The 13484-nt window shown below is 42.3% G+C and overlaps 1 protein-coding gene across 1 annotated transcript in view; it reads left to right on the forward strand.

Annotated features, from left to right (window-relative positions):
* Positions 1 to 7144: 7144 nt before the first annotated feature.
* The window catches only part of LOC123984337 (ornithine decarboxylase-like), a 9477-nt gene continuing 3137 nt past the window's right edge, over positions 7145 to 13484 (forward strand). Inside the window, exons 1-6 of the mRNA XM_046071178.1 lie at positions 7145 to 7268; positions 7370 to 7543; positions 7660 to 7832; positions 7921 to 8137; positions 8261 to 8344; positions 8464 to 8617. Coding sequence (XP_045927134.1) covers positions 7167 to 7268; positions 7370 to 7543; positions 7660 to 7832; positions 7921 to 8137; positions 8261 to 8344; positions 8464 to 8617 — 904 coding nt within the window. The 5' untranslated portion in view covers positions 7145 to 7166. The remainder of the gene's footprint in view (positions 7269 to 7369; positions 7544 to 7659; positions 7833 to 7920; positions 8138 to 8260; positions 8345 to 8463; positions 8618 to 13484) is intronic.

The following is a 13484-nucleotide window of genomic DNA, read 5'->3' on the forward strand; positions in this document are numbered from 1 at the left end:
AACAAGGCATGATGGATCCATGTTCTCATTCTGTTTACGCCAAATTCTGACTCTACCATCTGAATGTCTCAACAGAAATCGAGACTCATCAGACCAGGCAACATTTTTCCAGTCTTCAACTGTCCAATTTTGGTGAGCTCTTGCAAATTGTAGCCTCTTTTTCCTATATGTAGTGGAGATGAGTGGTACCCGGTGGGGTCTTCTGCTGTTGTAGCCCGTCCGCCTCAAGGTTGCGCGTGTTGTGGCTTCACAAATGCTTTGCTGCATACCTCGGTTGTAACGAGTGGTTATTTCAGTCAAAGTTGCTCTTCTATCAGCTTGAATCAGTCGGCCCATTCTCCTCTGACCTCTAGCATCATCAAGGCATTTTCGCCCACAGGACTGCCGCATACTGGATGTTTTTCCCTTTTCACACCATTCTTTGTAAACCCTAGAAATGGTTGTGCGTGAAAATCCCAGTAACTGAGCAGATTGTGAAATACTCAGACCGGCCCGTCTGGCATCAACAACCATGCCACGCTCAAAATTGCTTAAATCACCTTTCTTTCCCATTCTGACATTCAGTTTGGAGTTCAGGAGGTTGTCTTGACCAGGACCACACCCCTAAATGCATTGAAGCAACTGCCATGTGATTGGTTGATTAGATAATTGCATTAATGAGAAATTGAACAGGTGTTCCTAATAATCCTTAGGTGAGTGTATGTCACCACTATGGCAGTATCTGGCCCATCAATGAAAAATATTTTATATTATATGTTTTGCAGGTATTCTTCATGCAGGGCTCTAGACTAACTTTTTTGACCTCCGTCCCGGAACTGTCCTGAAAAACAATTTGAACTGTCCTGAATTTAACTTAAAGCATCCCAAAATCAAAATGTTGTTTCTTTACTTTATTATCCTCTATAGTTGTTAGTGACATAATAAATTGTAGCGAACCTACGTATTGGTTAAGAAAGTTATGAATATTCGGAAATATTAATTCTGTCAGGGCGGACAGACTGGCTGGTGGGCGCCGAGCAAACAGGCAGGTAAATCAATGGGCGGGTAGGCAGGCAGCGACTCCGCACATGGGAATAACTGTGACAGACGGAAACATGACTTTAGGAAAGATCACAAAAATACTCAACTAGACTAGAAGAGTGACCGGAGCAACATCCCACAGAAGGTAAACTGACAAACTGCCGAAGAGTGAGAGCTCAGCCAGAGTCTTTAACTGCAGGAATTGATGGTTGATTAGCCACAGGTTCGGAACGCTGCAGGTGGCGATGAGCCAGGAGCCAGGGCCAGACACGTTTACACACACACACACATTGACAGGACTAGACAGACAAGACTGACAGAAACAGCAGGGAAGGGAAAACTGAGGAAACACAAGGGAGGGGGAGGAGGCGAAGCCTAATCATGACAGGCACCACCTGAAATCGCCGTTCGCCTAAGGCCTTCAGGAAACCTTATGGTGCGTTCCATTTGACATGGGAAGTCGGAATTTCCGAGTTCCCAGTTGGAACTTTCAACTGGAACGCCCCTGAAGTCGGATTTCCGACTCGGAAAGTCGGGACAACCGCACTACCCTGACTTTGGGATCTAAGATGGCTGTTGGGGTATCAACAGTTAGTGAAAGCTGTAGTTTATACTGTTTATTAGCACTTCTGTGTACTTGTGACTCATATAAATGTTCGTACACAAAGTGCTATCCAACAGCTGTCTGTGGTCGTGTTGCTACAGTGTTTAGTGTGAGTAAACACTGTAGCCAGCCGCTTTCTCTGCCAGGGGATTGCCCGGAGGTCCGTCATCTTCGGCTGGTAGATGAAGAAACTCTTGCAGTGATAGACATTTAACCCTGGCTCGGTTTGTTCATATTGATGTTCTCTGTGTTACGGGTGGCGTAACTACCCACGTGGCTGGCCTCCGAACTTTGGTGGGAACGGAAGAAGTTAATTTGACGGAAATAAAGCTTAAAAGGGAACTTGGTTGTTCCTGAATTCAAAGTTGTGTGGCTTAAACGGTCTGATAACTCTTAACAAACAAAACAAGGTAAATTCAACAAAGGTTCGCATGAATATGGCTAAGTACTTTCCTGGAAGACAAAGAAAATTTCACGGACAATGCCGGACCGAACTCTTGGGCATTGGCGTTGCTTGGAAGCGGAGCACGCTCTGTAAATCGAATACCTTTCCACAATCAACTCTTGTAAAGTTCTTAATTTTAAGCATGAAAAGTTATTGTTAATCGTCCATAACAATTATGATAGTTACTGGTTAAAACATTTCATATATTGATTACCACAGATAAAGGACCATCTTAACTAAACTTAACATCCAGGAGATTACTGATTGTTAAACATTCTTGCTATAAAATGTATAAAAAAGTTATATGGACATGGCATCAGATTCCAAACAATAAAATACAGAGTAATACATTAATCCGAAGAGGAGGCATTTAACAATGGCATGCAATACTTCTTTTGTCCTCTGGGGGGAACACTAATTCAATAAGAGGACCTAAGGACCCTCTGACTATTTAATTTATAGTTAACTCAATCCTTGGTTCAGGAGCTAGGAAAATTGGTTATTTAACACATGATAATATTTCTGTATCATATAATTTCTAAAAGAGTATATAAAGGTGCTGGGAACAAAGCATTAGTTAGTCATGCATAGACTTTGTTATTTCAACTTCACCGGAGGTGGTAGGCTTTACGGCCGGAAAGGCCCAAACAGCACTTGGGAGTGGAGCAAACACTTCAGCTGTCTGTTGAGGGTTGATATCTCAACACCCCCCCCCCCCTTTCTCTCAGGGAGACCAAGAGAGATTCTGGATTAATCCTTTTTGATTTGATTTAAAATAATTAAACCAACACTGGTTCACTACAAAATGTATATAAAATATAAATTGATAAAATAAATGTTTATTTTGCTTTATTCAAATAAAAGATTTGTAAACAAAACTGAAAAGTTATCTGTTGCGGCACCTTTTCACCTTGATAATAAATAAATCATTATTTAATGTATCTGTGGCTAGTTAGCTCGGTCGGTTAGCCGTGCTGCTAGCGGTTCTATTAGCTTACTCAGATCAGACCAAACAGTTATGCAATCCGCACGGGAAAGATTAAATCCTGGTAGGTGAAGCGCGCTGTCCGGGATGTGCTCCGTGAGCCAGGACTCGGTAAAACAGAGGGTGGCAGATCTGCAGAAGTCCGAGTTAGTTCTGTTGAGAAGCAGCAGTTCATCCATTTTGTTGGCCAGAGAGTGGACATTCGGCAGGTGGATAGAAGGGTAGCGCAGTGTGAAAACTCCACTGTCTTAGTCTAACCAGCGCACCAGCACACTTTCCCCTCCGGTGTCTCCGGAGGATCCCAAACAGAGCTGCTGCTCCTCCAAATAATAACTGGGAAAGTTCCAGGTTCGATAAGGAGCGGTGGAATAGTGTGAGCAGTTGAAAGTCTGATGTTTAAGAGCTCTTCTCTGGTAAATGTTACCAGAGAGGGACGGCAGAAAACAGAGTTAAGCACTATGGAGCGTAATCCAGAGGCTGCCATCCTCCGCGGTGCCCTCTTGAATCAATCATTTTGTAACCAGGTACAACAAAGGACAGTCTTAAAAAAAATTGCTTCATATTCCAACTTCTGGAAGCCTGCCGAGGGGATTGTGAGCCGATTTAACAAGTTCTCTTTATAAACCCAGTGAGCCGCACTGCCTCATCCTCTTGCTGGTGTTAAGGACCCCAGTAAGACAAATTTGACAAATTTGTGACATTTCATAATTAAAGTTTTATCATACAGCTGTTATTTCAAAACTACTCTTTTATGACAGTTTTAACTTATCTTGGAAAATAACGAAACAGGACACTGAATTTGTCTGTGAAGCTTCTCAGTCATCCAGGTCATAGTTTTTCAACGAAGGTTGAGGTCAAGGGCAACTGGTCTTGGTTGAAGGAAAAAAAAAACTAAAAGATTTGCACATGGTGATCCTCTAACAAGTGTCCTTTATCCTTCAGATGTAAGTAGACTGCAGAGTCTTGACCTGAGGAGTTGGCCCTTCTGTGTTGAGCCATGCGTTTGTGTAGTGGTTGTTTAGTCTCTCCAATATACAGGTCTGTGCATTCCTCACTGCATTGGACCGCATACACTAGATTGCTTTTCTTGTGTTGGTGGTCTTTGGGGTTTACCAGTATCTGTCTTAGCGTATTCTTGGGTTTAAAAAACACAGGGATGTTGTGTTTGTTGAAAATCCTCCTGAGTTTCTCTGATACTCCAGACACGTATGGAATCACAATGTTGTTGCGTGTGACCTTCTTTTCCCCCCTCTCCTGTAGTTTTGTTCTTCTTGGATTTTGTGGCTGTTTTCACAAAGGTCCATTTAGGGTATCCACAGGCTGTAAGTGCCCCCTTCAGGTGGTTCTGTTCCTTCTCTCTGGCTTGGGCGCTTGTTGGTATGGTTTCCGCTCTGTGGTGCAGTGTTCTCATGACCCCTAGCTTGTGCTCCAGTGGGTGGTGGGAATCAAAAAGTAAGTATTGGTCCGTGTGTGTGGGTTTCCTGTAAACCCCAATTTGCAGGCTCCTATCCTCTTCAATGTGTACAGCACAGTCCAGGAACGTCAAACCATTGTTGTAGACATCTTCTCGTGTGAACTTGATGTTACTGTTACTGCAGTTGATGTGTTCTGTGAAGGCTTGCAATCCCTGGGTTTTAATTTTGTTATCCACTTCTTCCATGTAGATGTCAGCCACAATGGGTAACACTGGTGAGCCCATGGCACAGCCATGCTTTTGTCCGTAGAATCCTCTGTACTGGAAATAGGTAGTGTTTAGACAGAGGTGGAGTAATTTGCAGATCTGGTCAGTTCCCTATCAGACAGATTTTCTGTGGTGGAACGGGATCTGTTTCCCCTGTTGTGGGGTTGTCGTCCTTACTCCTCCAAGACAATTCGCCTGTTTTGTTTGCATTGCTGGCTCTTGCCTGTAGGTTTTGGTTCTGTCTTTACTTGCCCTTGTTGTGTTGAGATAACTGTGCTTTCTTAATGAAATCCATGATCTTTTCTAGTACTGTACTGGGCAGATGTGTTTCCAGTTTTTGGTGTAAGTTGTCAGATTACTTGTTCAGGGCTTCAATGGTGAAATGGATCTGTCTCACTCTCTCACTCAGTAGCTGGTGTTGTGCCTTCTCTAAGATTATATCGGCTCTGTCCTTTCACCGTGGAGCATAAGTGTAGGCTGTTGGGTAGGATTTTGTGTTATCTGCATCTCAGGTTAAATCTTAGGTGGTTTCTTTAGTCTGCAATTTTCCTGGCTATCCTTACATACTCCCGTACCAATCTGAGGGTGTTCATCCCAAAATGATTAGCAAGATGTCTGTGAAGGTTGCAAGTTGTTAGACAGCCAATGTCTAAAGGTTTTGTTTCGATGGGTCTCTTTGACCCGGTCTCAAAAGCGCACAGGGACTGAATATCTACCTTGGATACCAGCAGCAGCCTGTACCCACAGTCTGTACACAAGAGACAAGCAGAAACTCCTTTAACACAAACATACCCACCACGCATTCCACACGTAACACATGCAAACAAATCTGTATCTCTGTAATAGACTACACTAGACGTTTAGTAAAAAGTACATCAGTAGGGCAAGAGAAACTATATCAGAGGGATTTTGAATTTAAATCTGGCTGAACTTAGGCCTAGTCCACACACACATTGGTATTTTTATAAACAGAGTTTTTCCTCCTTTGTTTAAAAAAAAAAAAACTCTGTTTACACGAAGAAGCAAAAACATGCCAAACCACCTGCCGGCCAAATAAAAAATGGTTAACAAATGGTTAACGACACTCTGTCGTTGCAAGGCAAAAACTCCTGTTTTACTGCAACTAGAGTTTCTTAAAATCTTCACCCTGGCAGGGGTTTTCAAAAATGTTCGGGTTCAGTGACCTGATGTTACGGTTCCATGTGTACGAACGACCAAACCGCGAAGAAAAAGTCACGGTTTTGAAAATAGCTGTGTTCGTGTAGACAGGGCCTTTGACAGCAGAACAGGGCAGGTCACTTGATCAGAGTGATAACTGCCATGGTTGAAATCTGATCTGACACCACTGATCTTGTCAGGAGAAAAATTTAGAAACTTATCAAAGTCATCAGAAAAGGGGGTAGGAAAACAAGACTTTGGTTATGTTTGGAGCCAGTGACATATTGCACTAGATTATATTTGGCAGTGTTGACAAAATTGTGTGTACAAGAGATGAAAGCAGGTGGAATACATCATAAAATTCGGCAGTAGCTCACTCCGTGGGGGCTTGGCTAGGGAACCAAAGGGTTGCTGGTTAAAGTCCATCATGGACAACTGCACTAGGTGCCCCTGAGCAAGTCACTGAACCCCTAACTGCTCCACAGGCACTGCACAGTGGCTTCCACTGCTTCTAATTAAGATGGGTTAAATAGTTTAATTTTGTATGTGTTATACTGCGTACAATTGTGTCAACAAAAGTTGATATAGCAAGCCAGCTAATAAGTTATTACTTACTAGTCCAACAGCAAGAAGGACAGTTAGGCATCTGTCTCGCATCCTTTCAGCATATCTCTCACACAACAAAATCTGCCCCCGCCCCTGTACTGTAAAAACAAGAACCAACAACAGTTCTTTCCCCTCTGGCTTATATATTACTTAACACCTAAACTGAATCTGATGTAGGAAAATATAACCACTGGGTTATCAAGGTAAACAGGTTTGTTGGTTTTGAAACAGTAGGTGGGGTAAACCAAGACTGAGCTTGCTGAACAAAATCATTGTGTTACACTGAGTGTTAGTTAGGCGTGTGTGAGCATTTTGTGTTAAACTTACTTCCAGGTCTTTGTTTCATGCTGCTTAGAGATAAGAATTACACTTATTTAACATTATTTCGAGATTTGATGATGAACAAGCATGCTGGCCGTGGTAAGAAAAAAAACTAACTTCTTAAGGTGATTTTTAATGTGAGAGGCAAATATGCCTATAAATGCTGTTGTTACATTTTTGGTTTTTGATTACAATTTCACTATTATAGACAAATAGCGAAAAGCTGGTAATAATTGTGATCCAGCCTCACGTTAACAACATTTGTTTCAGGTTATTTTCGTTTTATGAGTTTGTCTTTCACTGCTTGTCATCACTTGCAGCACCAGGAACTGCAAATGGATCAGTCATGCGCAGTTTGTCCTCAGAGAATTGTGGATTTGAGATTTTAGACTATGGAAGGACCCCCAATGATTTCATTGATAATAAAATAGAAGAGCTTGGTTCAGGGGTGAGTATCACGACACTTGAGTTTTGCTGACTATGAATGTCTTGTGAGATAGTTGAGATGTGTATTTTTCGTTAACAGTAAAATGGTAACTTTGCTTTAAGGACAGTGAAGAGCCATTCTATGTGGCAAATCTTGATAGGATCGTTAAGAGGCACGTCAGGTGGCTCACTAACTTACCTCGAGTCAAGCCTTTCTATGCAGTGAAGTGCAACAACACACCAGCAGTTTTAAAGATGCTGAGTGCTCTGGACACAGGTTTTGACTGTGCTAGCAAGGTACTGATAAAGTATTTAAAAGACTTTTTTCACAATCTTTGTTATAGAAAGAAGTTGTCTCCCTCTCATTTTCTTTCTCAGTTTGCTTATTTCAAACCTGTTTTGGTCTAACACAGGGCGAGATTCAGCAAGCCCTATCCCTGGGAGTCACACCAGATAAAATCATTTATGCACATACAACCAAGCCCCTGTCGCACATCAGGTATGCCTGTGCTCATGGAGTAGATATGATGACCTTTGATAGTGAGGATGAACTCCTAAAAATTTCTCTTTGTCATTCCAAAGCCAAGTAAGTGAACAACTACTAATATGTTTGCTTCCATATTTTGTGTACATTCTTGTTAGAGTATTGATTAGTCTGTTGAACTGCTTTACAGACTTGTACTCCGCATTGCAGTGGATGACTCTAAATCACTCGTAAAACTCAGTTCAAAGTTTGGAGCCAGACTGGGGTCAGTTGGTAGGCTGCTGAAACTTGCTGGAGAGCTGGGCTTAGATGTCATTGGGGTCAGCTTTCACGTAGGTAGCGGGTGCACTGGAAGTTTGCCGTTTAAGCAGGGCATAGCAGATGCCCGACATGTCTTTGACTTAGCGGTAAGTCGTCATCATTGTGTAAATTGTATTAAAGTATTCAATAAAATTCTAAGACTGTCTGCCAAAGTACCAACAGCTAACATTTTAAATTGACATGACTGATTGATTGATTTTTTTTTTCAGAATTTGTTGGGATTCCAGATGAGACTCTTGGATATTGGTGGAGGATTCTCTGGGATTGGGGAATTTCAAGATAAATTTGAAGAGGTTGAGAACTGTGGTTACATAATCTCACATTAACAATGATAACTAATACAATAAAAATTTAATGGAAAATAAATCAGTTTACATTTGAAATAGCTATTAACCGCTATGAACCCTTCTAGTTTTCAGAAGTCATTAATGGAGCACTGGATGAATTCTTCCCGCCTGACAGTGGGGTGCAGATTATCGCAGAACCAGGCCGATACTACGTGGAATCCGCCTTCACACTGGCCGTGAACGTCATGGCCAAAAGAGTGGTCATAGACAAGTCGTCAGGTAACAACACAAACTAGATGTCATAACTATACAATGTGTGGTTGAATTTAAATTTTATTTTTTCCAATGACAAATATGCAATTCCACACTCATTTTGGGACATTATTTTTACCATATATGTGAACAAATTAACAACATCCAAAAACTAAGGACTAAACTTGCTAAAGAAGTCCACTGGGGAATAACTACAACCATTACATTTGGGAAAAGGTCATTTGTTTAGTTTGTTGCTCTCCACAATGATTTTCCATACATGGCACAGCACCAAACTGTTTGGGCTTCTTCTCCTAAGCCTTAAAACGTCAAGAAAACCTTGTTAATATGACCTCAGGATCATTAGCGATAGAATTGTTTGCATTTGCCTTTTCTGTCTCATTTCAAACATTCCGTTTTTCAGACTCATCTGAAAATTGAAAAATAATTTAACTATTAGGATGTGTACAGGACAGAGCTGTAGGCTATACCAGTTTAGTCTAAGCTTGTACCTGAGGTTCCAAACATTGGACAAGTACGTAGTAATGAAATGCAGCTACTAGTTATGTCCTATAAATTGAGCTAATGTTAATTTACATAGCAGCCAAAAAACATACTGATTGTTTTTCTACTAAGCTTCCAGACCTCAGTCTGAAAGGGAGGGGAGACATTTGCTAGCGCAAAGCGGCTTCACTTTTCCAGCAGTTGGGGAAACAAACTTTTTTTGGTCTTGTGAAGCTGACACACTGTAACCGACATTTACGACATAACATTTACTGCTAGAATATTTTCCTCCACTCCCATTCACCGTCACTTTCTGCCGCACGGACAATCAAACACTTGCACATCCTGATTTCTTTAATGAGTTACGCTGCTCTGATAACAGCACCTGTCACTCAGATGTCTTTTGAAGAACAAGGAGAGGAAGCTAGACAAGCGTTTAGTGTTAACATGCTCGCAAAGTGTGCAAGTAAAAATAATTAGCAGCGCATTGATATAAAATTTTATTTAGCAATTTTAGTAGCAGCGGTCATAACGGCTGTGAAGCTTATGTCAGTTGATTGAAGACGTGGCCGGAGGTGAGGAGCTGCATGTGGTTTACGTCCTATAATTAAAAAAAACTTTCAGCTGTTCTTATCAAATGTAACAGTCACTTCACTCCTGGTTTCGATGGTGAACCACCACAAGAATGACAATTACCAAAACACTACAACACACATTACCAAAAAACACTATATTCTAAGCAGACATGTTTAAAAAAAATTAAATCAAAGTAACATTTGTATTTCTAACAAATGGCAAACTTATTAGCAAATTTTAGAGTAGTATGTAGCTGCAGTACCGGAGGCTGCAGTTTCAGGGCCGCAATCCTAGGACCGGAACTGCATTTCTAGGACCCTCATTTACTTTGATACTGCCAGCTAGCTGGCAGCTAGCTAGCTCTGTTACCCTTGATAGCCCCCCGAAGCAAATTACCCTTACCACAACCATCACCGAGTGTGTGCCTAAACTTAAGTTATTGATTATATGCATGTTAACCGGTTAACCCTGTCTGTGTTGCTGTGTGTTATCACCACCATTCCACTAGATGGCGCTGTTGCAAAAGAACTACAGCCCCAGAACTGCGGTCTCAGGATTGCAGGGGTCCTGAAACCGCAGCCTCTGGTACTGCAGCTAGATAATATTGAAATTTTAACAAAAATCCCTTCACCGTCAAGCATCTTGGGTATTCTGAGCAACGGATGCAGGCTTTTTAGGATTCATCTTCCACAGTTTCAATCCTAAAAAATGTGCTTCTCTTCTCCCTGACAGCGAGCTGCCCACACAGCCCCGCCTCCTGTCACTCACAGCGCTTTGTTCTCGTCTCATTCGCTCCGTTTGAATCACATTTTTTTTCCCTATGCCAGAGATTTGGCAAGTCCCGCCCTACTGTGCTGTGATTGGCTAGTACTCGTCACTTGTGATTGGATGCTGGCAAAGGATACATGAAAGCCCATAAGAAAGTGACGGTACAGAGCGGCGATAATGAAAGAGCAAAGCACCTGCAGGACCAACACGCCGTTCTTTATAAAGAACCTGGAGAGGTTGGAGACGTCTCCCCTTTCAACATCACTAACGTTACACAAGATGTCCTCGTCCTCTGCCCAGCGTCAACTCACACTGGAAACGTTGCAGCTTTGTAGCCTGCCCCATTTGTTGACTTGTTGTTTATTTGTATTTTCTTGTGCTTCCACTACCAATCACAGCTCTCTGTGAACAGGTTTTGTTCCTTTCTTTGCACTTCATTTCCCACATGGAGCATTTCATTTTGCATGCCTGATTTTGCTGACTTGTTCAGATTTTCCTTGATTTTTGTGCTTCTATCATGATTAAGTAGGCCTTGTAGTTACATTATTTCTTTTAATGTCTGTTTTAACTGTGTTTATTGTTGATAAACTGTACGATCAGGAGTCTGCACAGAGTATTTTATTTTGAAAATCAACTGGATTCTCTATGCCGTTTCTGTGTCTGACTTCCAGCCTGGTTCATCGGCTCTGTACTGCTTGACTGGGCTTCCGTCAGAAATAGACAGGATGCCTATTTTCTGTGGAGTGGAGAGCCTCTCCTGGGATGCGCTGCAGCATTTCTGGTGTGAGCACAAGCATTGACTAGAAAGGACGTAACCGGACCTTCGGATTTAGTCCGGGGTCTTGTAAACTTGGTATAGATGACTTGGGTGCAGGTGGGCCCCGATTGAGGCTCTGTCACCGCTCTGTCTCCGTAGAAGTTGCTTAGCTCAGTTTTAGCAAAACCATAGTAGCAAAAAACAGCCACATATCTACACCATTTGGAATGTTTTGGTACAGTTTGCGGTGTCATTAGTTGCACTTAAGATATAAGTGTTGCAAGTTATGAATGTTGCAAGTTCACCATCCAACTGCAGATCTCTACCTGCCAAGAGCTGTCTCCAAAGGGTGGAAAGCCACGGCAATACTTCCTCTTGTTTCGCTTCTTTTTATATTGCTTATTGTTTTTGCCATCATTGTGTTTCTGTGACACTAAGTGGGGGCTGTAAGTTACATTCAATTTGGTCTTGCATACCCCTCGGGGCAGCACTACTTCTTCGTCCTCTCAAGTTGGACTGACTGTCTGTCACTACAGTGACTCACTATCATCTCTCAAGCCCAAGTGGTATTACAACTGTAGTGAACAACGGTGTGGATTTGTGCATTTTACATTGAATACATTTGGAGCTACCCTAAATTCCTTTCTCCTCCCCAGAGAAGAAGGGGAAGGGTCAAAGTTGCTTTCTCTAAGTGCTATCCCGACCATAAAACTGGCACCTTTTTGATTCCGAAGCTGATAACATGGGGCCTGACTGTTAAACTGACAAAGGGACACGAAACAGCCATTGGCATTTCCCTAAACAGCCTATCAAAACTGCCCCCCCCCCTCACACACACGTTTCCGTGGCAACTAACCTTATTCTTTGTTTATTACCACATCAAAGGGATGCTCCTTGTCTCACCTAAGTGTGACATGGTCCAGACACTGAACTTTCAATGTAAAACGGACTGCAGTCTCCAAAGACTCAAAGCATTTAATTAAATCTTTAGTTACCTGGTTACGTTTGCCTCTATTTGAGTAGTTATGTTAACTGTTGTTGCTATCTGTTGTTGATATTAGTGCTGAAAAGAAGTTACTTGTGCAGTGTTTTTATTTTCAGCAAGACACTCCTTCATCTGATTTAATCCAAGCTTTCCTCATGTAACCTGAGCTCCCCCAAGTGGACGAAATAAGTATTACATGCCCTCATCGGAAATGCCGTTAAATGTGTAAATATCCTGACCAATAATGTGACAATTGTTTCCTGTTACCAAATGCCTAGAACAGTACAACCGTTCAACCATTGAGGTTCGATTGTGGAAAATATTTGATTATAATACGCGCAAATAGGCAGTCCCTTGGGAAACCTGAGACGCCCCCTGGGGAACCAAGCCCCAGGCAACAAAAGAGCAACACGCGACCTTGCGCGCTCTCCTCTCTCTCTTCGCTGTTGGCTCTCTTCCACTCTGCTCTGCTCTCTGGACGCTTCGGCACGCATCGGCGTGCCGCGCCAGGCAACGCCCAGACTCAGCCAGCGAAACAAACAGGCCCTTTGTTCGCCTGAAGCTACACACCTGAAGTGCCGAGACATCGATCTGCCCTTCAGTTGTTTTATTTTCTTTATCTCTTTTGTTTGTTAAAGTTATCAGTCCGTTAAGTTACACTGGACTAATTCAGGAACGACCAAGTTCCATTTTAAGCCTTTTTCGTCGGGCCAACTTCACCGAGGTCAGACCAAGCCACGTGGTCTCGCCAGCTACAACGAAGGAAACCTGCAAACAGCCGAATTGCCAGACGGAGGAGGCGTTTTCAATCAGACACGGAGAACCCCGGAGAATCCCTAGCAGAAAGCCAGGATCGGGCAGCTAGCGTGGGACCCGTGCAACAGGCCAAAAGCAGGCTGTCGACAAGCAGTAAGACTCAACACACGTTCTGTGATCAGATGTCCATTTTAACTCCTAAATCATAGCATTAGTTTACTTTCATTAGTTCTTCTATGCCGTATGAGTCAAATGCTTCCCACAATCGAACCTCCAGGCTCATTGTTCAGCAAATGTTTATGTTCCCTGTATCCAACCATCTTTTTATCACCTTAGTTAGAGAATAAATTCACTGTAATATAATCAAGAGCTGTGTGTGTTGCCTATTTCTAGTTCCTGCCAAGAGAATTGACCCTTTAGATATGAGACTGACTGACTGATTTAAGATAATTGAGCGATTATTAACTAACTGATCACTAGTGATAATTGTATAATTATTCAAAACTACCTAGAGGTCCGGAGACTCTAGGATTATAACAACTCCGGTG

The sequence above is a fragment of the Micropterus dolomieu genome, linkage group LG02 (genome assembly GCF_021292245.1).
Source record: "Micropterus dolomieu isolate WLL.071019.BEF.003 ecotype Adirondacks linkage group LG02, ASM2129224v1, whole genome shotgun sequence".
Taxonomy (NCBI): Eukaryota; Metazoa; Chordata; class Actinopteri; order Centrarchiformes; family Centrarchidae; genus Micropterus; species Micropterus dolomieu.